The following is a 25,669-nucleotide window of genomic DNA, read 5'->3' on the forward strand; positions in this document are numbered from 1 at the left end:
TTTTTCATGAAATAAGATTATTTTAATAAGGGTGGGAAAAGCGAGAGGAAGACCTCGCGTGCTCAAGTCTCCGCCATTCGCCTCTTCAAAATCCCGTTCGATTCCAGTCTCTTCGTGCGAAATCCTCGCCTCCGATCCGCAGAGAGAGCGGCATTTTCTGCGTCCTCTTCATCTTGCTGTCGTCTCCGATCGAGATGTTGTTGTCGGAGAACGGCGCAGGGAAGCCTGTGGTAAGGTTGGAGCGGGAATCCGCCATTCCGCTGCTCAAGCCTAAGCTCAGCATGACGCTCCCGGCCTCATAGGTATGTGATCCACTGCACTTTTTGATAGATTTTTCGCTTGTTTCGTCTCTTGCGTTTGATATGCTCGTCTTCTTCTTCCCCTTTGCTTGTGGCTTGAAGGTTTGGTTTCTGCGATTTGGCTGTGTTTCCGAGAAAGCTTCCTTGTTTCTACTCGCTATTCACTAGTTTAAATGGAAAACAGAAACCTGGATTCTATGGATGCGAATTGGGGAAGATTCTTCATCAAAGGTTTTACTCATCAGTTTTAGAAGGATATGTTCAATTTTTTTTCTCATCCTTACCTTGAGGTTGGCAAAGTTGAAATCAGGGATAACAATTCTATGCCACTTAGACCAGTTTGAAACTTGTTTGCTCTAGCCTAAAATAAATACAAATCGCACTAAAAATTGGCGAATGAGTAGGGCTGTAAACAAGCCGAGCCGAGCTTTGGGGTGTCCAAGCTTGTTTGATAAGGTAACCAAGCTGAGCTGAGCTTAAAATGAACCAAGCTTTTGAAATGAGTGTTCAAGCTTGGCTTGATTTATTTTTTATGAGCTTGAGCTTGTTTGAAGCTTAGCTTGAGCTTGATTCATTTAGATGTTATCAAGCTCTCAATTCAAGTTTGGCTTGAGCTTGGTTCGAGCTTGGTTCGTTTAGATGTTATCAAGCTCTTAATTCAAGCTTGTTTGATTGTTTGAAACTTTTAGTTATTTGATTAGTTATTGAGCTTCATAATTTAAATTTATTTATTTTATTTTATTGCTTATTTAGCATATTGAAAAGAGTTTTATTAATGAATATGGTTCGTGAACATTGTTCATGAATGTTGTTCACGAACGTTAACAAGTTGAACACATATGTGTTCAAGCTTGTTTATTTAGCTTAACGAGCTATTCAAGCTTGTTTGTTTAATTAATCTTATGTATATTGAACGAACATAAACAAGCTCTTACCAAGTCGAACACCAAGCTTGTTCACGAACGCTTGGTTCATTTATAATCATTTTGGTAATCAGATTGCCTAATGTACCTATCTCAGTCAATTTTAATTGTATAGTATCCAGAAAATACCATTGAAAAATATAATTTATCATGGAACTGTGAAAGAGTTCTCAGATATGATTGTTACTATGCTAAAAAATGTCAAGCTAAAGAAATCATATAACATATGAAGTTAGGCTAGTAGTTGGATATATGAAACATCTATGTTGCACAAAGAAGGGGGTAACACCTCTCAACCTCTAAAGCGGAAGAAGAGGAAGAGATCGCGCGGAGTAACAAGACAAAGACACACAAAAGGAGAGCAAACATGAGGAAGGAGAAGAAGAAAAGAAAGAAGAAGAATTACCGTGGTTCGGCAGTGTGCCTACTCCACAAAACGGCCGAAGCTTTTTTAGAATTCTCTCTACACAAGAGAATCACATTACATGATTCTTGTGATTGTTGTTGTACAATAGGTTTACAATGATCCCTATAAAAGTGCATGAACCCCAAACCCGATAAAATCGTAACACATTTTTGTTATAAAAAACCGTAATAGAATTTTGTTATATAAAATCATAATAAAATTCTGTTATATATAAAATCGTAACAGATTTTTCTTCCATAACATCCCTTGCATTAGCCTTCACCCGTTAACAATCTATGACACAGATCATAATTAATTTTACCTATCCAACTTGATGCATCAAGATTAGAGTGGCATTGCCAAAACATGATGCTTAAGTGGCCTATTTAAGTCCAATAAAGTTTATATTCAGTCTTTCGTGATTAACAGCTATGTATCAATTCACGGAATGAAACAAAAGTTTTTCTAAATGTAGATTTGTATGTTTAAACAATAGAGTGTTGGATTGAATGCATCTCATTTCTTAACTTCATCAATCATAATGTTCTTTGTTGATGTCAGAATCTGCGCTAACAAGTGTCTTAGCTTTTGTTCTTTTACCAATATTACTACTTTATGTATGTTTCAGATACCGGAACTTTTGCCTTTATTCAAGTTCAAAGCATTCAACTAACCAACTTGAGTTTGTCAAGCTTTGCAAGAGAGTTGAATACACTATTGGCGCATGGTACCTTCTGCAATTTGAAGATTTGATGACTTTCTCATGATCTTGCAATATTTATGAAAGACTTTGTGACCAATGACTTGTTGATGTGTGTATTTCATGCCTGATTTTTAGTATTATTTTGTATGCATTTTGTTTCATCTCATGACCATATCTTGCATACTTGCATCTTCTTCTTTTTATTGTTTTTATTCCTTTTGTTCGGAGATCTGCTTTTTGTGTTTTTTAACTGACAAGATGTGAAATTGGAGCTAAATCAGAGTCTCAAAGCCTTAGAATGTGAATTCAAAGCAAGGAACACGCTCTAGCCGTGTCCCATGACACGGGCATGTTTCTCCGATTGAAGTAAACGAAGAATGGAGCAAAAAGGACTACAACACCTTACACGGGCTAGCCATTCCCTAGGCACAACTGTTCCCCATATTGCCACAACAAAGAGATGGTTAGAGTCTGACACACCCAGGTCGTGCCCCAAGGCACGACTGTGTTATTCTTCATAGTGTCGAACATGGTTTAGCCGTGCCCACTGGCATGCCATGGCCAACCCTCAACATCAACCACGTAGAGTGGCACGACCCGCCCTTGCCTCCCAACACGATCGTGGCACGACGACGACGCCTCGATATTTTTTGCATCTACCTCCGTTTTAGTCGGTTCCAAGGGCTATAAAAAGGCCTAGGAGGCTCTTGTTTAAAGGAGGGGGATTTCCGCGTGACAAGGAATCCTAGGCGAGCAGTTCTAAGGTGTCGTCGAAGTTTCTATCCACCCTAGAGCTTGGAAGACACTGTCAACATCACGACTAAGCTTCCTGTTCTCTTGTCTCTTTGATTCGTTGTAGAATGTCTTCTTCTTTATCTTTCGAATGTAACCCATCTCCATGGAGTAATACTCTAGATTCTAGGATGAGAGAGTAGCCTGATGTAGGGAACTAGGGCGCTAAACACGTGAAAGCGCTACGGAAAACATCTAGTTCCTCTCCAGAAGATCCGTGCGAAAGGAAACCATATACTAAATTTCTACATAAAGTAGGGAGTTATACCTTTGGTGCGTGCACACGATCTCCCGACAGCTAGGATCTCAACACGATCATGCGTCTATACCTCTGACGGTATCCACACAAACAAGCCTTCGTTTGTCTCACAAACTCATAAAGTGGAGAAGGCAACCACCTAAGGTTGTGCTAGCAACCAAGATAGGAGGTTTCGGCCAAGAGAAGGAATAAGGTGAAAAAAGAAGACTAAAAGTTTTATATCTAATGAAAATTTTATCCATAAATCATATTTATATCCATCTCATGAATACCAAAGTGTTTTGCCCTTTGGTCTTTCAATCCAATGGTTCAAAATTGTGTAGGAATGGGAACATGCCCACATTCCCCACTACTCTTAATGGAAAAGTCCATTATACCCCTGGGTTATTTCCTTTTATAAGGGGTGCGTCCAAGGTTCATTCGTGAGGTGAGAAAAAGAGGATGAGTTTTTCACATGACGGTGGAAAAAGAAAGAGAGAGGGAAGAACATCTGAGGCAGTGGGATTTGGTTCGTGGAATTGCGGAGAGCTTTCCGATCCTATGATCATTCTTCCGACAGCGAGTCCTGTCATCGCCGATTGCAGATCTGCAGGAGATCGTTGTAAGTGTTTACCATTTTAATTCGTTTTAATTCATGCATTTAGAATTATCAATAATGGTATCAGAGCGGTGTTATTTCTAAATGCTTAAGACGAATTATGAAATTGTTGTTCAGATATTTTCTGTATCGCTTTGCCATTTCTCGTCACTGTTTCGCACGACTAATGTGTCATAGCATACAAAGACTGATGACAGAGTTGTTGGTAGCCGTCGCTCACCAGCGACAGGGTTGCTGGTAAGAGTCACCGTCGACGTTAGCGTCGCTGCTCGACAGTGCACTGTGCCAAGTTTGAAAAATCGCGACAGTGTAGCGATTTCCATCAGAGCAGGGCTCGGGCCACATGGATATGCCGGCGACGACATTCCGTGGCCTGCGATGGTGTCTCGGCTGGCCGACGATGCGCTGGTGGTTGGAACAGGCAGAGCAAGCACTGGCGACGTCATCGGGCCTAAAGTCGATCGACATCCAATACCGAAGAGGACCGACGACCGCCCGAGTAGGCCAGAGATCGGCCTATGTGGTCAGCGACCGTGTCTATTATAGTTGCGTGGTGGTGTGCTCGGCGTGCAGACGTGGGCAGCATGTGGCGGAGAAATCGCGAGGCGAAGAAAACAGAAGAAACACGAAGCAGTGTCCGTGAGAAAAAGTTTGATTTTAGAAAATCAAATAAAAAAAACCGTGAGCGTTAACAAGAAATTCTTTTGCATTTGTCTGCATGCATTTAATGTTAATGTTTCATTATTTTTGGCATGCGATAATTAATTGAAAATTGGGTTCAATTAATTCACCATTTAAAATCAATGGGTGAGACCAATTTTGGTCCAATTAGACCTACTTTAAATTAAACCATTAGTTGGTTTAATCGAACCAATTTGATCCAAATCCGAATCAATTTGGGTTGATTAATTGGGTTTGGACCAAATATGATCAAATGACCAGATTTGTTCTATTGGGTCAGATTTGATCAATTGATTAAATTTATTCTAATTTGTCAGACTTGACTTAAACCAATGGGCATTGGTTTGATCAATAAGTCTGAAATTGTTGAAATGGACATAGATCAAACAGTAATAGAACATAGGTACAAAGATCCCTATCCAATTAGATCAGTTCTAATTATAGATAATGGACCAAACTTAGGATCTGGATTCCTAATCAACCGATCCAATGAGTCAGTCGACTTAGACTCCTGAAAATCAAGGAGATTTGTTTTCTTGATTTATTATGTTGGTACTATGCCTATATAAATTGAATTAAGCCAGTTTTGTACTGGTTAGTCGGTTTTGTACTGACTTATTTAATTTTAATTTTTCAGATGGCTAGTCGCGATTTACGACAACATGAGCTTTGGGAGGAGATTAAAGAGCTTGATTTCGACCCGGTTCAGGAAGTCGGATGGCTTATTGGTCAATTCGATCGGTTGTTCTGGAAACTTGAGCGAAAAGAGTTTTCAGTCTAAGACACACACAGAAGATGGGCTCTGGTCTATTCACTGCAGGAAAATCTTAGACAGATAGCATTCCAACTTTGGTATGATTATGATGGGCACATCTCATATTCAGAGATGTGCAGACAACTACTTCATTTCTATTAGGGTTCTGAAGATCCAGAGCAGGATCCAGATAAATCTGAGGAGGATTCAGAAGATCCAGAGGAGGATCCAGATGAATCGGAGGAGGATTCAGAAGATCCTGAAGAAACAGAAGAAGATCTGGGAGAGTGTGTGGAGAATCCAGAAGAGGATCCAATTGTGGATCCGATAGAGAATCCTGGAGTTGTGTCCTGCCTGAGATTACCCTAAATAAGTCCAGGCTGAAAGGGATAATGTTGGCCACTGCACTAGTGTCTGTTCTAGTGGGAGTGGTAGTAGCCTATCTAGTTTACTAGAATTTTGTTATTGTTATTTTTATTATGTGTGAACAACTTTAGTCCATTTCGTTCATGTCAGTCGGTTATATGTTAACAATATACAGCATAATTTTATATTAATTATATGTTCATTTATTTATGCTGTTTACTTGACATGATGCATGATTAGTTCATTTTTATTAAATGATCAGCTCATTTAATTAAAGTAATCATGATTTATTAAATGATCAGTTCATTTAATTAAAGAAATTATGATTTTATAAATGATTAATTCATTGGTTAGGATGTATGTAATAGAATTGATCAATATTGATTTGATTGGTCATACAAATGATAAGTGAAAACATTGTTCTCACTTGATTTTGTAAACCAACTCAAATTAATATTGAGTCAATCATAAATTGCATGCATATGAATTACACTGAATACTAAATAATGTGTTTATTTATGATAGATTATGGCAACCAAAAACATTATAGCTGAACTTAACAAGGGTGAAAAACTTAATGGGGATAACTATAACATCTGGCACCTCATGATACAATATGTACTTGAGGAACAAGAAGTTCTGGAGGCTGTAAATTAGGTTATGGCGGAACCTATAGATGGTTCCACTACACAACACAGACGAGATCTTGATGCCTATAAGGCATGGAAGAAAAAGGATTCTACTGCAAAGGGCATATTGATTAGTTCAATAGTAGACGACCTAGCTTTTGAATATGAGTCGTATCTTTCGGCTCATGCAGTTTTGGTAGCCCTTAAAGAAAAATACAGTGGAGTAAGTCTGAGCAAGCTTCGACAGCTGACAATCAAGTTTGACAGCTACAAGAAGCGTCCAAATGTATCAATGGTTCAACACCTTAGGGAGATGTCAAACATGATTCGGGATCTTAAAACTACTGGTCATGAGTTGACCGATGAACAACAGGTTCAAGCAGTTATTCGTTCACTTCCAGATTCTTGGGAGATATTGAAGCAGACCCTAACTCACAGTGAGATTATCAAGACTTTCACTGATGTCTCATGCTATGTAGAATTGGAGGCGGAGAGAGTTGAATCCGTAAGGATTTCTGGACAAGCCTATGTGGCTGTAGGTTCTGCTGGATCATCTGGATCCATGAAAAAGAAATGGTTCAAGAAAGGGAAGGGAAAGAAGAGGGACAGGGCCCAATCAATAAGATAGTAAAGAAGACCGGAAAGAAACCTAAAAACAAGTTGACTTGTTTTAACTGAGGCAAGAAGGGTCACTTCGCTCGGGAGTGTGCACTGAGCAGAAAAAGGTAAATGCAAGTGTGTCTTCTTTTCCTGAGCATTTTGTTGCTAGCTCAGTGTTGTTAGCTGATTCTTATCATTTGTGGATTATAGATTCGGGAGCAACCAACCATGTAGCTCGAGAGCGAGTTACATTTGTAGAGTACCGTTGGGTACCAACTGGCAACAAGTGGATCTATGTGGGAAACAATGCAAGAGTTGAAGTCAAAGGAGTCGGCATTTGTAAACTCAACCTCCGTGGTGGTAGAGTTTTGTTTCTACATGATGTCTTATATGCTTCTGAAATTCGACGGAATCTTGTTTCCGTTATATGTTTTCTTGATTTAGGGTATTGTATTAATTTTTACAGTCGGTGTGTTGAACTTAAGATTGACTCAGTGTCAATCGAACATGATTTTTTAACAAATGATTTTGTGGTTCTTGATGTAGAATTAGATGTCAATTATACTATTGATGGTTGTTTTTCAAACATTGCTCTGTGATGCAGATATAACTGATGAGGTTTGACATGCTAGATTATGACATATAGGACAAGAACATATAAATCGATTGGCTAGAGAGGGTCTATTGGGCACTCGGGCTAAGATTCAATTGTCTATATATGAGCATTGTCTTGCTGGAAAAATAATTAGGAAACCATTTGGTAAGACTATTAGATATGAATCAACATTGCAGTTAATTCATTCGGATATTTGTGGTCCGATGAATGTGAAGGCTAGACATGGAGCTTCCTATTTATTAGATTTATTGATGATTTCTCTCGGTTCGATCATGTGTATTTGATTTCTCACAAATCTGAAGCATTGGATTGCTTCATTCGTTATATAAATGAAGTTGAGAATCAAATGGAACGTAAAGTTAAGACTTTACGCACTGACCGTGGAGGGAAATATTTGTCTGATATGTTCAAGACAATATGTAATGATAGAGGAATTATAAGACAACTAATAATCCCTGGAGCTCCACAGCAATATGGGGTAGTTGAAAGAAGAAATAGGACTCTTCTTGAAATGGTTAGGTCTATGATGGCACAGGCTAATTTGCCAATCTCCTATTAGGGAGATGCATTATTAACTGCAGGTTATATACTTAACAAAGTGTCTTCAAAGACAATTTCATCTACCCCATATGAACGTTGGACAGGTAGAAAATCATATTTAAGTAATCTGAGACCTTGGGGGTTAGCTGCTTATGTTCATGATAGTTCTCATACGCATGGAAAACTGGGACCTAGGGGTAAGAAATGTATCTTTGTAAGATATCATGAGACCTCCAAAGGTTATATTTTCATAGGTGAGCAACTAGATGGAACCATCTCCGAAATAGACTTGAGAGATGCGATTCTCGAAACAGAATTTCTAATCAGAGGTGATGTTGATAAAGATGTTCCTCTATTTGAGGAGGATGAGATATTATCAACAAGAGAGGTGTCAAAAGGAACACCTGAATCTAGTCAACCGAGTGGGGGTGATATGCCGAGTCATGAGTTGACTTCTCAACAACCCAACTTACGGAGAAGTGTTTATAAGATCAAGCCTAAGAAGAGGTTTGATATTGAGAATGAGGCATTGAATACACTTCCAATTGACGACAACGAACCTCAATCCATTGAGGAAGCATTGGGATGTAGAGTTAGAGAAAAATGGAAAGCTGCAATGGTTGAAGAGATGGAGTCCATGATTCAGAATCATGTTTGGGACTTAGTCGATCTTCCTCCAGGCCAAAGGGCTATTGGGAATAAGCGGATTCTTAAAATAAAGAGGAAAGTTGATGGATCGATTAACAGATACAAAGTTCGTTTAGTTACAAAAGGATATACCCAAATGGAGGGTATTAACTTTGAAGAGACATTTTCTCTCGTAGTAAATTTTGTGTCAATACGAGTTATTTTGGCCTTTGTGGCACATTATGACTTGGAATTACATCAAATGGATGTAAAAACTGCTTTCCTTAACGGTGATCTTGACTAAGAAATTTATATGGTTCAGCCAGAAGGTTTCATTGCTGAAAGCCAAAAGCAGAAAGTATGTAGACTTAGAAAGTCTATATATGGGCTAAAGCAAGCGTCAAGATAATGGAACATAAGATTTAACAAAGTCGTTTTATCTTATGATTTCAAGATGATCAATAAGGATCATTGTGTTTTCCTGAAAAGGGAAAAAGGAAAGTATGTCATTTTATCATTATATGTTGATGATATGCTAATAGCTGAAAATGGCATAGGATATGTGAATGAAGTCAAGAAGTGATTGTCATCATAATTTGATACAATGGATATGAGAGAAGCTGAATACATCTTAGGAGTGAAGATTATAAGAGATCGTCCTAAAAGGCTTTTGGGTCTGTCATAAGAGTCTTATATACTTAAGATGTTACATCATTTTAGCATGTTAAATTGCAATGTAGAACATACACTTATTGTGAAAGGTACTATTTTGAGCAAGAGTATGTGTCATAAAACTCCAGAGGAAATAGTTGAGATGAATAAAAAACCATATGCTAGTGCTATTGGTAGTTTGATGTACACTATGTTGTGTACACGTCCCGATATCAGCTATGTTGTGGCTTAGTCAGTCGCTTCCCGTCAAACCCAGGACTGAGATACTGGAAGACAGTAAAAAGGATATTCAAATATCTGAAGGCGACAACAGATTATTGTCTCTGTTTTCAAGGATCAGATATGAGTCTGAAAGGTTATTCAGATGCAGATTGGGTTGGGGACCTGGATGATAGAAAATCCACATCAAGCTATGCATTCTTGCTGAATGGTGGCGCCATCTCTTGGAACAGCAAGGAACAAGTTTGTGTAGCTTTGTCGACTATGGAAGCTAAATATGTGGCATGTTCAGCGGTTGTGCAAGAAGCAGTCTGGTTGAGAAGGTTCCTAAAGCATATAAAAAAAATTGAGGATAGTGGAAGTTCTACTATGACAATCAAGCTGCAATAGTTTTTTCCAAGAATCCCAAATATCACAGTAAAGGCAAGCATATAGAAATTAAATATAATTTTGTGAGGGATATTGTGGCTAAAAGAAAAGTAATTCTTGATTATGTCCCTACACATGTTATGCTTGCAGATCCTTTTACTAAGTCAATGACTAAAGAGTCATTTAAAGAACATGTAAAGTCTTTGAGACATTCGAAGAATGTAACAATATTGAAATAACAATCAGACTTTGTGATTTGATTGTGTCATTTGTCATAATTTATTCATGTAAAGTCTTTGAGACATTCGAAGAATGTAACAATATTGAAATAACAATCAGACTTTGTGATTTGATTGTGTCATTTGTCATAATTTATTCAATGTATATGTTATATTTGTTACATTCATATAAGATCTCGATGAGCATGTTGGCAGGTTGAGATTAGTCCGCTCACATGGACAATCATCTCTATTTGTTAAGTACAAATAAAAGTAAGACCGTTACTTATGGAATAGCTTATGTAGCTGAAATTAGAGACAGATCCATAAGTTGAGGTCGCCTTGATAATTGTGTCAAGATGAGATCATTTATGTGTTAATAATGATTGAAGTAAATGAACCCATCATTTACTGAATTTGTTGAAAGTCAGATTAGAATTCATATGTTGAATTCAGGGTTAAACATTAGGTATGTCTAGATCAAAATCTGTACGATGTTAAATTTGAAGACAGCATGTGCTCTTTTTAGTAAAGAGAATAACATCGTAACATGTTATTCATACCACATGTGCTATTGCGACAATAAAGGTAGTAGAAGAATGGATCCATGTTTCTCTACTATGTGAGACCTTTAAGATTATAAGTTAATCTCTGTTTTTACCTTAGTGACTATTTAGCTGTTTACTTGAAGTTCTAATCAGTGTCTGTTACTTTAACATGTATCCTATGGCTATGTATGATTCGGTCTATGGAACATGACTAGGAAAGTGACTGATTAGTATGAATAGATTCTAGCTAAAAAGGAAGATTAAATATATTTATATCATTTGATGTTATTCACTGGTCGACCCATTTCTGTTATGTATAGAAATGAATGTGAATATTAGATATGGAACATGCTCTTGATATAATGGTCATTATAAGGGATTAGAGATGTTCATATTGATGTAAATGAAAATTATTTAATCTGGGTAAATAACAAGACATGGATATCTCCAAGATAATGGCTATGTGCGAGATTGGATGGATCCTGGATAAAGGTTATGTGCCACCAGAAAAGAGGCTATGTGTCATGCAGAGGGTGTCTCTAATTTATTTGAGCGGCTAAGTAAAGTGTAACAACTTTGTTAGCATTGATTGCTCAGAGAGCGGCTATGTAAGGTGCAAGAATCTTCTTAGCAACTATTGCTTAATGTGCTTGCTGTCGCACAAACCATTTTCTCTAAGTATGGATTGGATGTTCTAATATGGTCATTGTGACCAAACTCTCAAATAGTCTATGTGATTTATTAGGTCTTTGTAACCAACTCTCAAATAGTCTATGTGACTTATTAAGTCTTTGTGACTAACTAGTCTTTGTGGCTTACCTAACTAATTTTAATGACTTACCTTGAACGAGTGGGAGATGTAGAAAATGGGAACGTGAGAACATGCCCACGTTCTCCACTACTCTTAATGGAAAAGTCCATTATACCCTTGGGTTATTTCCCTTTATAGGGGTGCGTCCAAGGTTCATTCGTGAGGTGAGAAAAAGAGGATAAGTTTTTCACACGACGGTGGAAAAAGAAAGAGAGAGGGAAGAACATCTTAGGCGGTGGGATTTGGTTCGTGGAATTGCGGAGAGCTTTCCGATCCTGTGATCGTTCTTTCGACAACGAGTCTTGCCATCGTCAATTGCAGATTTGCGAGAGATCGCTGTAAGTGTTTACCGTTTTAATTCGTGCATTTAGAATTATCAACAAATTGACCATTCAATCCAATGGTTCAAAATTGACCATTCATCTTCCTAGTTAAATTCAAGTTCACCCAATGAGTCTAACTCATTGAACCATCACCCAATGAGTCTAACTTATTGAACCATCACCCAATGAGTCTAACTCATTGAACCATATCAATTCAAATTGGCTCCATGAACATCAATCCAAATTGGCTCCATGAATCTAATTCGAATTAGACTTAATCCAATAATTGGATTCGTCTAACTCAATGAGTCTAATTCAGATTAGATTTAATCCAATGATCCATCATATAAACTTATCTCCATGAACTCATCTCCAAATCAACTTGTTCTTTGTGTGTGACCCAATAGGTTCTTGTAATGTTGGCAATGTATCCAAATCAACATTTAGATACATAAACAATGAGTGACATCTAGCAACGCATCATCGCTACCCAAGACGAGAATGTGAAGATCTAACTTAACCTTTCCGTGACTATTATCTTGTATGACTTGGTCCTTCTATCCTTGATATCTAAATTGATCAATGAGGCATAGACCGTGTCATCCTCTTGTCAATCTTTGTGTTTCTTGATCTCTAAGTAGACACACTAAAACAAATAAGCTCAATATCACATATTGACTCATTTGAGCATGGTCATGCATTCTTGTGTCCTACTAATCAAGGGGCCTACAGATATCGCTTCCGTCATATAGAAATGATAGATCTCATCTACATCACTCACATCCCTCCGCATAACTCATTGCATACCCAGTGATTGAATTTATAGCCCATCCTGTTACAGGTTACGTTTGCCAATACCAAAGTATACAGCGCCTTATGTAGGGACTGTAGTGACTTCAGGTCTAAGGATTATTCATACCAATAATCACATGAGAATGTTTATGATACTCATATAACGATCCATAAAACATTCTCATTGCGGGTCATTCAGTATATATTCTCTAATATATACCCATATGTCAACTTCATATCTCATATCCATGACTTGTGAGACTAAGTCATCCGTTGACCTACATGCTAGTCTCAACGCATTAATATTGTCCTTGCATATTTATGCTTGACTAGGAATATCTAAGAGTAGTGTTCTATATAGATTTACAATATCTCACTATCAATTCAACCAATTGATATGTTGTAGATTAGAACCTGCTACTCTAAGACATTATTATACTTATTTATTCGGCATTGAATTGAAGTAAATATAATAACCAACTTTGCTTTTATTAATAATGAAATATGATACAAAATGAGCCCTTTACAATCATCTCATAATTGGTACTAGAGCTAATACTAACACCCGATCTATTGTTGACATTCGTTTTATATATTTATTTATCTTTTTTTAACGCGTGATATGTTTATCTATGATCCGGCTTTATTGCGCATACATGATTATGACACTAACCGCATGCATCTTCATATCTCATGGGACACGGGGAAGGATCGAAAGGTGAATCTAAATCTCCAACCCGTAAAGACCAAGATGTGAGGGGTTGTTCACGAAAGTAGTCCAAAACCTCATGAGGGCACCAGAGACTATCATAGAGTCTAATGGTTTTATCCCGATTTCGCATCACAAAGTAAGGGATAACACCTAGAGAACCATGTATGAGAAAGCGGTCATTTTAGTAAAGTTACCCTGAAAGTAGGCGTCGTGTTTGGGCAGACACGCCTAGGGTTGTAAATAAACTGAATCTTCGTGAATAAGCTTGATGTTCGTCTTGATAAAAGTTTGTTTATGTTTGTTCAATACACACAAGATCAATTAATTAAACAAACTTGAACAACTCGTTAAATTAAACAAAAAAGCTTGAACACATATGTGTTCAACTCGTTAATATTCATGAACAACGTTTGTGAATAATGTTCGTGAACCATGTTCATTATTAAAACTCTTATCAACATGCCAAAAAAGCAAAAAAAAACTTTAAAATAAACAAACAAGTTTAAATTATCAAGCTCAATAACCAATCAAACAAACAAAAGTTTTAAACAATCAAACAAGTTTGAATTGAGGGTTCAATAACATCTAAACAAACTAAGATCAAGTCAAGCTTGAATTAAGAGCTCGAAAACATCTAAATGAACAAGCTCAATTCAAGTTTGAACCAAGCTCAAACTCATAAAAAATAAACCAAGCCAAGATTGAACAATCATTTCAAAAGCTTAGTTCATTTTAGGTACGGCTTGACTTGGCTTGGTTTCCTTATCAAACTTAAACAGTCCAAAGCTTGGCTCGGCTTGGCTTGTTTACAACCCTAGGCACATTGATATAATTCCAAAAGTCTATACCGGTTACCTCAGGATAGATCACTTGCATGCACATAAACATTAAAGCAGAAAAGTGAATAGTATTTAGGATTTCAACAATTATCATATGGTAAAACCAAAATCCTAGAATTGTTTCCCCAAATTCGGATTTCTCCTACGCCTTCTCATGTTTTCTCGATTCGTTTTCTTTCTTTCTCGACTCTTGCGATTTGTGATTGTCTAGATAACTTGATTCGCGATTTCGACCAGTAGTTAGTTTTACATACCTGTGGGATCGATCTTTTTATTACTTGACGACAGCCGTGCACATGCGGTTTCGCCCATTACTTGTTAAAAGCTCTGCCTAATCATATTCATATGCATTGAAGTCAAGTGTCTCTATATACTGATATAATAACTTTCATGGATCAATTTCATTTATTTTTTCTGTGTATGCAAATGAAAATTTCCAGATATTTATTGATCTATTGTGTCTGCAGCAACTATATTTGTTGTTTGATGGTGCAAATGATAGTTAGAGAGTGAAACTGTAGAACTTTCCTGCGCAAAAGATAGATGATCTGGAACTAAAATTCCACATATTTTTCCAAGTTTGCTAATTTCTGATTAACTATATTGTGTGATGTAGTTGTTCCTAATAATAAAAGGAAAGCCAAACATCTTGGTTGAGAAAAAGTATGACAATTTAAACTATTGCATGAAGAATAGGATTCAAAATTGTTGACTCCCAAACTCTCTCTCATTTGTTTTCCAGTTGAAGCAGACTAACACCTCATATTTGCCTCTTCTCTGATCGATGCAGCTAATGGAAAAGAACAATTTCCAACTAGTTACTGATGAGGAGATTGTGGTTGCACAATCTGGGCAGTATCCCTTAAACCTTCCTGTCAAAGTGGATGAATCAAATGTTCAAAAGATGATCCATCAGCTTATACTTGTTTTTCATATTACCTTGTTAGATTTCCTGGGTTGCAACTGGACAACAAGCGTTTACCAAGGTATTTTAAAGATCATCCTCATGAAAATCTCCCTGTTCTCTCTGATAAGGTGTATATGTTGCATGTTTCTATGCACTATGTTTCACTTATCTTTTGGAAATTAAACAAAAAAGAGTTATCTCAAATTTTGATGTCATCGACAAAATTTCGATTATACATCTTGTTTAGTGATCCTGTTTGAAAACGGGAAGGTGGAAAGCTAGGGATGTGGCGGCTTCGCTGACCGGCTATAGACCTCGTTCGGCTCTGTATAACAAGTAACGTTAGTCCCGAGCTAGGGAAGGGGTCCCGGCGTTGGCCCTCTGACGCTCATAGTGGAAGAAAGCAGAGCAACAGTAACTTTAGCACAAACAGTGAATAACACGTATTTTCGCTGGTGATGGATCCCCTTTTATATAGAGCTCTAGTGGACGACATGCACGCTCCTCAAGGCATGGGCACGTTCTCCAATATGTCCTATGAAGGGACCTGTCAGGAAAGTACCTCTGACACTATATCTTAACAGGGCATGCATATCCTTGACAAGACAATAGAAGCTTTCGTCGTACGATCTGCCTGTCGACAATGCCTCATGTCAGCGGTACTATTTTCCATAAGCATATCAAGTGATACGACCACAGTCCTGCTGCTTGGCCGAGCGGGGTAGCTGCTCGGCCAGGACTCCGCTCCGTTGATGGCCAGGTCCCGCTGCTTGGCCAAGCAGTAGCCATTCGGCCGGGACCCCTCCGCTCTGTCTTAGTTGCTCTTCCCTGCGATGACTGTGTAGTAGCGTGACCTTCATGTTGGTTAGTCCTAGGAAAACGTACCGGTTCCACTGTATAAAAATTTTTGAACAAGTGTCGAACCTTTTCTTAAATAACCTATTGTGTTCTTTAGAAGTTAAATAAGGAATCGCAGACAGAACTTAACATCATTGATTCCAAATTTAATTTATCTGTTCTTAATGGTTTAGATTTGAATCACAAGCGAAACTTAACACTATTGATTCAAATCTACCTAGATTATTAATTCCATAAATATTAATTTCCAAAATTGGCTTCCAGGACTATATGGCGAGGCACATGGCCTTCTTGGATATGGGAGCAACCACCACCGCCTAGGCAAAGCCTTTTAAGGAAAGCTAATATTTATTTCCTTAAATAACTCTAGGTTAACCAAAAGGAACAATCGAATCACAAGTTCGAAAAAGAAGAAAACACAAACTCAAAAAACTATTTCGAAAAACTAGATCTAATTGCCTCTTGTATTTAGAATTCTTACAAAGAGAAAAACTAGCATGATGCGGAAAACAATTGCTAGTTATACCTTCTCTTTGTATGCTAACGACCTCGAGATCTTCTGCCGTATTCCTCGCCTCGCCTTGGACGTCATGTGGGCGACGATCCTCCAAGATGAACACCACCCAAAAGCTTCCTCCTTCTTCTTCTAAAATCCAGCCACCACCACCACCAAGGAGAAGAGAGCAAAGGGAGAGGAAGAAGGGAGAGGGCCGGCGACAACAAGAGATCACCCAAGCAAAAGAATAAGAGTTGTGTCTCATGAAGCCCCCTCACCCCTTCTTTTATATTACTTGCCCAAAGCAAATAAGGAAAAACCTTTTACAAAAAATAAAATCATCCAAGAGTTTTTCCTTTTCCCTTTTATTTTTCCTTTTTCTTTCCTCTTGATTGAATCAATCACCAATCAATGGTTGAGATCAATCCTATTTGGTTTAGGATTGGGATTGGCCGGCCCCTTGCTTGGACACCAAGCAAGGTGGCCGGCCACCATATTTAGGAAAGAAAAATAATAATTTTTTATAAAATTTTACAAGAAGAAAACTCTTATAAAATTTTACAAGCTCTCTTTCCTAAAGTTAAAAAAGGAAAGTTTCTAAAAATTAAAACCATGTTTTAAAATTTAAAAACTCTCTTAGAAAATTTCCTTTTTAACATGATGATAGAAAATTTTAATTTTAAAACTTATCTCCCTTTTTTTCTTAAACCATGAGGATGGTTAAAAAGGAAAGTTTTAAAACTTTTAAAACTCTCTATTAAAACATGTGGCCTAATTCAAAATAAAGAAAGTTTTAAAAATTAAAATCTCTCTTTTAAAACTTATAGTTTTCTACAAAGAGAAGATTTTAAAAATTCAAAACACCCCTCCTATTTGAATTAATCTTGGCCGGCCCCTACAAGCTTGGTCACTTAAGGAGATAGTGGTCGGCCATTGCTGGTCACCAAGCAATGGTCCGGCCCCCTTCTTGGACACCAAGAAGAGTCTTACATTTGGATGGACTTGAGGCTATAATGAGGCTACGACAGGGACCTAGAGGAGAAATTGGTTTGGCCTTCCGATGAGCTTGAGTATCCCGTGTTCGCCCCGAACACACAACTCAAGTTCATCGAAAACAACTCATTCCACTAAAGAGTTATTACCGCACTACCGCACCAATCCCAAATTATATTATGGGCTCCTTCTTATCATGAGTGTGTTAGTCTCCCTATGTTTAAGATTACGAATGTCCACTAATTAAGTAAGTTACTGACAACTTACTTAATTAATATCTAGCTCCAAGAGTAGTACCACTCAACTTTATTGTCATGTTGGACTAGATCCACCTGCAGGGTTTAACATGGCAATCCTTATGAGCTCCTCTTGGGGACATTCTCAACCTAGATAATTAGGACACAGATTCCTTCTATAATCAACAACACACACTATAAGTAATATCATTTCCCAATTTATCGGGCATATTGATTTATCGTGCTAAACCTCACCCTTTGATAAGTCAAAGAAATAAATATTAAATATATGTGCTTGTTATTATATTAGGATTAAGAGCACACACTTCCATAATAACTAAGGTCTAGTTCTTTTATTAAGTCAGTACAAAAAGAACTTACCTAAATGATCCTACTCAATACACTTAAAGTATATCAGTGTAATTTATTAATCAAGATAAACTAATACTTAATTACAATACGACTATTCTGATGGTTTGTTCCTTTCCATTTTAGTCGTGAGCAACTTGTTTATAATTTATAGAGAACCGACAATATGATCTTCTGAGTGTGACACCACACTCCATGTTGTCTACTATATAAATTAATTGAACAATTGCATTTAACAAATAAATGCAGATATTGACTAATGTGATTCTTTTATTTCAACAAATAAATGTTTACAAAAGCTAGGCTTTTAGTATACACTCTAACACTTCACGTTCGGACAAGTTCTCTGATCTCCTTGGCATCCTGTTGCTCCATATTAAACGCCTGATTATTTTGTCATATTATCCCGAGCTGGACAGGTGGTCCACTCGGACACGTCTCGCGCTGGTCGGATATTGACGGTCTCGACCGACCGTTGTAATCGTCTTCCATTCGGTCCTTTGACACCTTGGCGTTTACCACCTTAACTTTGACCTCCACCTTGGCAGTTGACCGCGTGCCAGGTGGGCCTCCCTATATCGCCGCATCATTTAATATCATATATTTATTATGAAATAGGTTCTTGCATTTTCATTAATTCATACAAGACATTAAACTGACAATTCCTTTTTTTTGTATAGGCATATATTCTTAGTTTAAGGTTATCTTATGATGATAAAATCAATTTCCGTTACCTTGATTATAACTATTTTACTTTGGCTTTAAATTTCCAATTTTGTATTTTGGCCTAATGTTTGTTATTCCTTATTCTTTGGACAACTCTTGTTATATTTTCCATAAAGTTTGGAGAGGCACCAAAATAAAACATTATACAATACCCAAGGGTAGAAGAGACTAAAACAAAATATTAGCCAATAGCTGTAAGGGGTAAAAGGAAGCTTAGTTGATCATTTCTTTTACTAAGTTCAATGCTTAAATATTGACTTCTTCATTCATTTTTAAGCACTAGCTGAACTTCAGCTAGTTGCAATTAGTGTGGGTGTCTTACAAAAAAAAAATCTTCCAATTATTGACATTGCAGCATGGATTACTTATCCACAAATATAGATCATTACAAATAATAGGATTCTCATGTGACTGAGCGAAGTCTTGAACCAATTTCTTTCTTATGAAATAGAGGGCTGTTATTCTTCCTTTACCTTCAATGTTTTTCTTAACTTGGTCCTTTCTGTCCTGGAAGTACATTATTTTTCATTGAGGAATAGGAATCGACCAAACAACAAATTACTTTATTATGGAGAACTTGGAGAATCTTATAGCTCACGTTTGGACAGGTTTTCTGAGATTTGCAGAGTAAAAAATTATAAAAGATGTCTCTTTATTCTAAATAAAGAAACGCTCTCATGCATAATGATGTGTTAAATGACTTCAGGCTTCGACGGTTATTCTAAAAACAAACAAGATTGGTGACTAGGAAAGAAACCAAGAAATTTGATACAACTACTGCTGATTCAAATATGAAAGGTATTTTTGTTCAATATGTTCAAATTGAGAACATGAAACTCAGTACAAACTATCAATCCACCTTCTCTTTTCCAGGATGCTGATTCAAACACAACTTGCTTGAAACTATTCAAGAATATGCTAGACCTTACTATTAACTTGAACTTAATAACTTGGTTCATATGTTGGGTTAGATCTTCCCAACGAATCTATTTTTGCAATGTTAAATCATGCCATTTCCTCCCAATGAGTATCCATCTCTAAATTCATCTGCATAAGATCATGTTTAGTTTCTAATCTCCTATAAGAATTCACTGCATCGGTGTTCACAACTGAGCAGGATACTAAATCAAAACGTGCTAAAAACAGTTGTATTATTCTTTACGAATCTGTGTTTTATAGAATAAAATTATGTATCTTGTAATATAAATATTTTCTAGCTGTAATTTATTAAACAAATCAGGTTGAAGAGGAACTTGACAACTTACTACTACCTAATCACTAAAGTATGCTTAAAGGTTGTCTTTAACAATATTATTTTTTCCTGAGATAACGCAGGTTTCAGCAGAACTTGACACCTTACCAGAACTTGTTCAACGAATTAGTGTATGATAAACAACTTGACAGTGAAAAACTTTGGCTTTTTCTTCATGAGAAAACTCTGTTTTCTCAAATAGCACTCTAGTTGGGAAAAACAAGGCTTTTTCTTCATGAGAAAACTCTGTTTTCTGTGCCAAGAGCTGGATTTGATTCTGCTTTTTTCTGCCGTTGCAATGAGAAATATATATTTCAGTTTCAGGACTTTTACAGTACATCAATGGTCATGTTTACCTAATGCTTATGCTTTAAAAAAATATCGTACCAAATTAATTGGGCACATATACAAATAGGGACCAATTACCACAACTTATTTGCTTATGTGCGAATGAAAATTCTGTAAGAACTAAGTTGATGTCACCATTTGGTCGATTCTCGAACTGATCTGTATATGTGATTTTCTTCTTTCCAAAGTTTTCAGGTTATTCTTTTTCTTCTAAATTTATTTCTGCTGTGTATGCTGTACTAAATCTGTATTTCATTTTTGCAGTTTGGTATAGGCACGCAGCTTGTCATCTAGACGTGATGATTAAATTGGAGAGCTGAGGCGATGCTGATCTCAAGAGGGCATCATCCCGAACCAACTGGTAAGTCTGAAATCAGTGCTTCTTTCTTCACTAATGAGGTAATCGTTTATCTTATTTTCAACTTTGTTAGGCCAATTGTATCCTACCCTGCTATTGTTTGTTCCAAGTAAATATATATTTAGTAGAAATGATAGCATATCTAAGAAATATAACAGGACACGAGAACAAAAGCACTGATTGCCTATGACAATAATGTTGACCAATGGATGGCGGGGGCGCTATGCCACTTATTAGTGGATTATGCCAAATTGCATTAATGTCCATTTTCAACCTTATTCAGACACTACAATGCATTAGCATTTGTATGGTCATCCTCAAACTGCAGATTCCTTTCTTTTTGACTAATTCTTTCCGCGTTCTACTAGAACACGGTTCTTGAATTTGATTTTGATCGAATCACGTCTCAATATTGATCTTTTATCAGATTATTTTTCTTGTATAAAATATTTTTGTATTATCTTTGATTTTCAAGTTCTCTAAAAAAACTTCCAAATGCAAGTTATGGCATGATTTTAAAACAACAATAGAATGGCCAATAAATTTGTATAGCGAAACACATTCTACGAAGTTATTCTTCTGCAATGGCTTTCACGATGACTTGGCATCATCGCATACCTTTTAGTTCTCACGGTCAATAACAGTGTTGAATATTTCATTGATTTTTTTTTTCTGTTTTAGAAAAAGAAGATGCTCCAATATCCATTTAAATTCACAACAATTTGCAGAGCTTTTACCACCACTCCTTTGTTGTATAATTGATCACACAAACAATCTTCTCAGTTTTGTCATGTCTTTTATGCTCGTCCCAATTTTTTCTCCGTTAATGTCAGCATCAATATATGCCGATTAGGTTACACCCCAATAGTGTCCCACAATTGAGAGGCAGCAATCACTGACCTCATCCTTTAATCATTTAACTAATTTCTGAATTGATGGCTGGTTCAGCTTGTACCACCATTGCCTTGTGACTCCTTTTCTTCTTATCTCTTACTAAACAGTGAACAAAACTTCCCATAGCAATAAAGCAACTAAAAAACACATCTTGCTGTACATTCTGTATTGCTTATGTGAACTATAAACCATAAGAATCTAATCAGCTAGCAACTCCACTGCTCTGACAAAAATGATGCATCAAAAGTTTTCTTTGTGGAACTCGAACTTTGTGGTGGTTTTGTGTGAGAAATCCTGCGCTAGATGCTGTAGCTCCTTGGTCAGCGTCGGAGCTCCACAGTAGAACACACCTGCAACATCAAAGCCCTTCGAGTTATATTGGAATTCGAATATATGTATTTATATTTTTTTTTATGTAATCCAGGTGTTTCGATTTTGCCCGATGGACGGCTGTTTCGCTTGGCACAGGTAATGCACGTATTTAGAATTTTATAATATTAATCTTGTGAAAGTCTGTGTGTGACTGGCTTACCGATGCGTTTGTCGCGGTGGTTGAGCGCGATGCGCTTGTAGACGCTGCGCCAGTTGGGGCGGGCGAAGTGGGACTTGACGCGGGTGCCGGAGACGACGTCGACGCCGCTCTTGGCGTGGTGCAGCGACTGCAGCATGGTGATGAGGGCGGAGCGGGCGTCGCCCTCCTCGTACACGCTGGTGCAGTAGTTGTGCAGCTCGATCACGCCCTTCTTGTCCGTCTCCGCCACGTCGTTCATCACCCCTCGGAACCACTCGAACGACCCCTGCTCCCGCGTCACCCAGTAGAAGTACGCGCGCCGCGTCTTGAACGACGACGACGAGGTGGACATCGACGTCGATGCCCGACTGATGTCTCTCTCGGCGTCGCCGCCGCTGCCGCCGCCTTCTTGGCCGAGCATGAGCGAGTCCAGCTCCTTCATGTTGTTGACGATGTCCTTGACGATGCTGATGAAGGGGGTGGCGCCGATGCCCAGCCCCACCAGCAGCACCACCTCGTACTTCTTGTAGTCCTGCGCCGGCGCGCCGTACGGCCCGTCGATCAGCACTCTCGGGAAGCTGCGCGAATGCACACACCACAAAAACATCAATTTTTGTCCCCCCTTTTTTCTTCTTTCCAGATCTCCAACTCACTCGACTCACCTCGGAGCGAGCCCATTGCTGCTGTTGTCATCGAAGTCTGCTCTCAGTAGCCCACTCTTCCCTCCCATCGGCGGCTGACAGACCTAAATCGCAAAACGGAGCTCAACAAAGCTACTAATTTATAGTCCTGGAAATCTAAATCATTGATTAGAGTGCACAGACCTGCGAGAAGACAGCTTTGAGTTGGCGAGTCCAGTCGCCGAGTGTTCGAATGTGCACGCTGATATAGTCGTCCTGTGGAGCGGAAGTGATGGAGAATGGATGCCACTGGAAAGGGGAGACGGCGGCGCAGTTGACGAAGATGTACTGTCCGCTTCTATACTTGAAGCCCTGTGGCTTGGAAACCTGGAGGGTCAGCACATTGCCGGGGTACACCGCCACCTTCAGTATCTTCACCGCCCTGATGCTCGATCTGAACGCCCTGATCAAGCGTTCGCTCGCGTAGAGGATCAACGGAACCGCCAGGTACATCCATGTCTGCAGAGCACGGTGTTCGGAATGGAGTCAGTAGATGCGAGAACAGGGGAAAGAAGAGATTGCTCGCTTTGTTTCAGGGTGCGCACCGTTCGCTTGTACCATTTCTTGGTAAGGTAGAGGAAGTAGCCATGGACGATGAGGAGCACGTAGACGACGACGAAGAGGTGGTGCGAGTACCAGAAGGCGTTGTAGCCGGTGAGGCGGTGGAAGGGCTTGGGCAACCGGACGCGGCCTCGCCGGAAGTAGGGCGTGGCCAGGGTGAAAGCCACGGCCATGAGCACCACCATGACGATGCCCGTCCACCCCTCCGTCCCCTTCACGAACCACCAGTAATTGTCCGGCCGCTGGTCGCCGAAGAAGTCCGTCATCGAGCTGTAATACTTTTCGTCGCTTGCGTGGAGCAGCCTCGGGAAGTCGCACGTCAGGTGAGAGATCACGTGCAGCCCGACGCCGACGGTGATGCCGACGGCGATCACCTTGTGGAAGTTGAGGTTGTCGTCGAAGGGGAGGACGCGGCCGAGGCGGGTCCGGGTGCGGAGCCAGGTGATGGTGTTGCGGCAGACTGGGAGGAGGATGAGCGCCATGTTGAACTTGAGGGTCTCCGCGCCGCCCTTGGCCACGCACACGCAGGCGCCCATGATGTCGTACACCGCCCGCCGCCGGTACTGCACGTACTTCCAGGCGAAGAGGCCGGCGCAGATGCAGAGCCACAGCGCCATCACCCACACCCGCTGCCAGTTATCCTCCATGAAGTACCGGAACCGCTGGTACCACCGCCGAAGCAGGCTCTCCTCCTTCGCTGGTCGAAGCTTCTGGCTCAGTAGCTGGCTCAGGTTCCGGCTGTTCGTCGTCCCGATCTGCATCGACTGGCTCGGCATTTGCAGCAGCAGCATCTCCAGATTGTATATCTGAAATTCCACACTCCATCAGCGAAACCGGACAGATTAAATTCATCTGGTCTGCGATGGAATCGCTTACCTCGATGTAGCCGAGGTTGTCGGGGTCCAACTCCTCCATGATCAGGGCGGCGTACTCCGCCGCCTGTTCTTGGATCGTCGACAGCTTGTTGGCCGATGCGCTCAGCGAGATCAGCTGTTGAATTATTCAAATTAGTCGTGAGTTTAGCTGATCTTTAAAAAAAAGAGAGATTAGAAATTGAGTTAATCACCTCCTTGACCTCTTCCTCTGTGATCCTTCCGTCGAGGTCCTTGTCCAACCTGCTCGGCAGATCACGTTGATTAGTCGCAAGATTCAGTTTTTTTGTTTATTTATTAATTACGGTAAGAAATCGTACATGTCGAAGAAGGTTTGGAGCCGAGAATCGAAGCTCTGGTCGGCGATTTGATCCCAGAACTCTCGCAGCTCATCCTTGGTGATCTCATTGCCGGCGATCCTTCGCCTCCTCGCCAGCGCGTCGAACAGTTCCCCGGCGAACTCGTTCGACTCCTTCATGCCGATGCACTGTCCGAACCGGGAGCGGTGGAGTCGCCCGTCGACGGCGAGCTCCTCGAAGCGCTTCTCGACGGCCGGCCACCCCGCGGCGCCGGTAGCCTTGGTGATGAACTTGAGCCGCTTCAGCGCGTGGGCCGCAGCGGACTTGGACCGGTCGATGGGTGCTGCGGCCGGCCGCTTTGTCAGCGACGCGAGCCGGAGGAGCTTCTGGGACACCTGCCGGAACCTCGACGACGCGGAGAATGAGGCCGACCGCCTCTCCAGCGTCCGCGCCAGCAGCGACATCTCCGAGTCCTCCTCCGCTCCGCCGGCCGGCTTGACGCTATGCACCGCCACCGCGTCGTCGCGCACGTCCAGGGTGATCTCCACGTAGTCTCCCTCATCGACGCCGGCGGCGGAAGAAGAGAGGCTGAAGCGGGCGCTCTTGCGGCTGCTGCTGTTGCTGCTGCCGATGCCGCCACGCTTGCCGAGAGGGCCACTGAATCCGACGCCGTCCGTCTTGCCGGCGTCAGTTTCCCGGTAATCATCGTCGGTTCCCATCACAGCTTCAATCGATACCGAGGAAAGAGAAGAAAAACGAATCCAATCAAAGTAAAGATTGTTCTTTTGCCTATGGAGCCGATTCAATCGACGTGATATATATGCACATGGTGAAGAAAGAGGCCGCGGATGACGTGGGGGAGAGAGAGAGGAGGTAGGTGAGGACAAGGAACAATAAGCGAGGAAGAAGGTTGTGATTTTGGTTTGACCAAGACGAGTAAACGGAAGGAAGGCGAATTTGACGCCATTGACATTTGTGGCTTTACTTTTCTCATTTCTTTTTTTCGGATATTA

At 39.8% G+C, this 25,669-nt stretch overlaps 1 protein-coding gene and 1 long non-coding RNA gene across 5 annotated transcripts; one reads left to right on the forward strand and one right to left on the reverse strand.

Annotated features, from left to right (window-relative positions):
- The first annotated feature begins 40 nt into the window (after positions 1-40).
- LOC122009697 lies at positions 41-22,295 on the forward strand. Of its 4 annotated transcripts, none has more exons than XR_006119639.1 (5): positions 41-302; positions 402-530; positions 2,257-2,355; positions 20,746-20,842; positions 22,158-22,295. It is a non-coding gene; the product is annotated as an uncharacterized LOC122009697 (long non-coding RNA). The 4 variants fall into 4 exon arrangements; XR_006119640.1 differs by lacking the exon at positions 22,158-22,295 and adding an exon at positions 20,998-21,539; XR_006119637.1 differs by lacking the exon at positions 2,257-2,355.
- On the reverse strand, positions 21,631-25,464 carry LOC122009695 (respiratory burst oxidase homolog protein C-like). The gene is made up of 8 exons (XM_042565958.1): positions 24,678-25,464; positions 24,552-24,600; positions 24,362-24,475; positions 23,470-24,291; positions 23,069-23,383; positions 22,907-22,989; positions 22,266-22,822; positions 21,631-22,083 (listed from the first exon to the last, which is right to left on the reverse strand). The coding sequence occupies exons 1-8, from the start codon at positions 25,373-25,375 to the stop codon at positions 21,974-21,976; spliced, it is 2,748 nt and encodes a 915-aa protein (XP_042421892.1). The 5' UTR covers positions 25,376-25,464; the 3' UTR covers positions 21,631-21,973.
- Positions 25,465-25,669: the final 205 nt, after the last annotated feature.

This window comes from Zingiber officinale, chromosome 8A, assembly GCF_018446385.1.
Source record: "Zingiber officinale cultivar Zhangliang chromosome 8A, Zo_v1.1, whole genome shotgun sequence".
NCBI lineage: Eukaryota > Viridiplantae > Streptophyta > Magnoliopsida > Zingiberales > Zingiberaceae > Zingiber > Zingiber officinale.

Excerpts from the sequence above, each read along its gene's own strand:
- LOC122009695 (XM_042565958.1), bottom strand. The coding sequence starts at position 25,375 with ATGGGAACCGACGATGATTACCGGGAAACTGACGCCGGCAAGACGGAC. Across the intron at positions 24,601-24,677 it reads CTCCAAACCTTCTTCGACAT|GTTGGACAAGGACCTCGACG; the intron begins GTACGATTTCTT and ends TCTGCCGAGCAG. Across the intron at positions 24,476-24,551 it reads CAGAGGAAGAGGTCAAGGAG|CTGATCTCGCTGAGCGCATC; the intron begins GTGATTAACTCA and ends ATAATTCAACAG.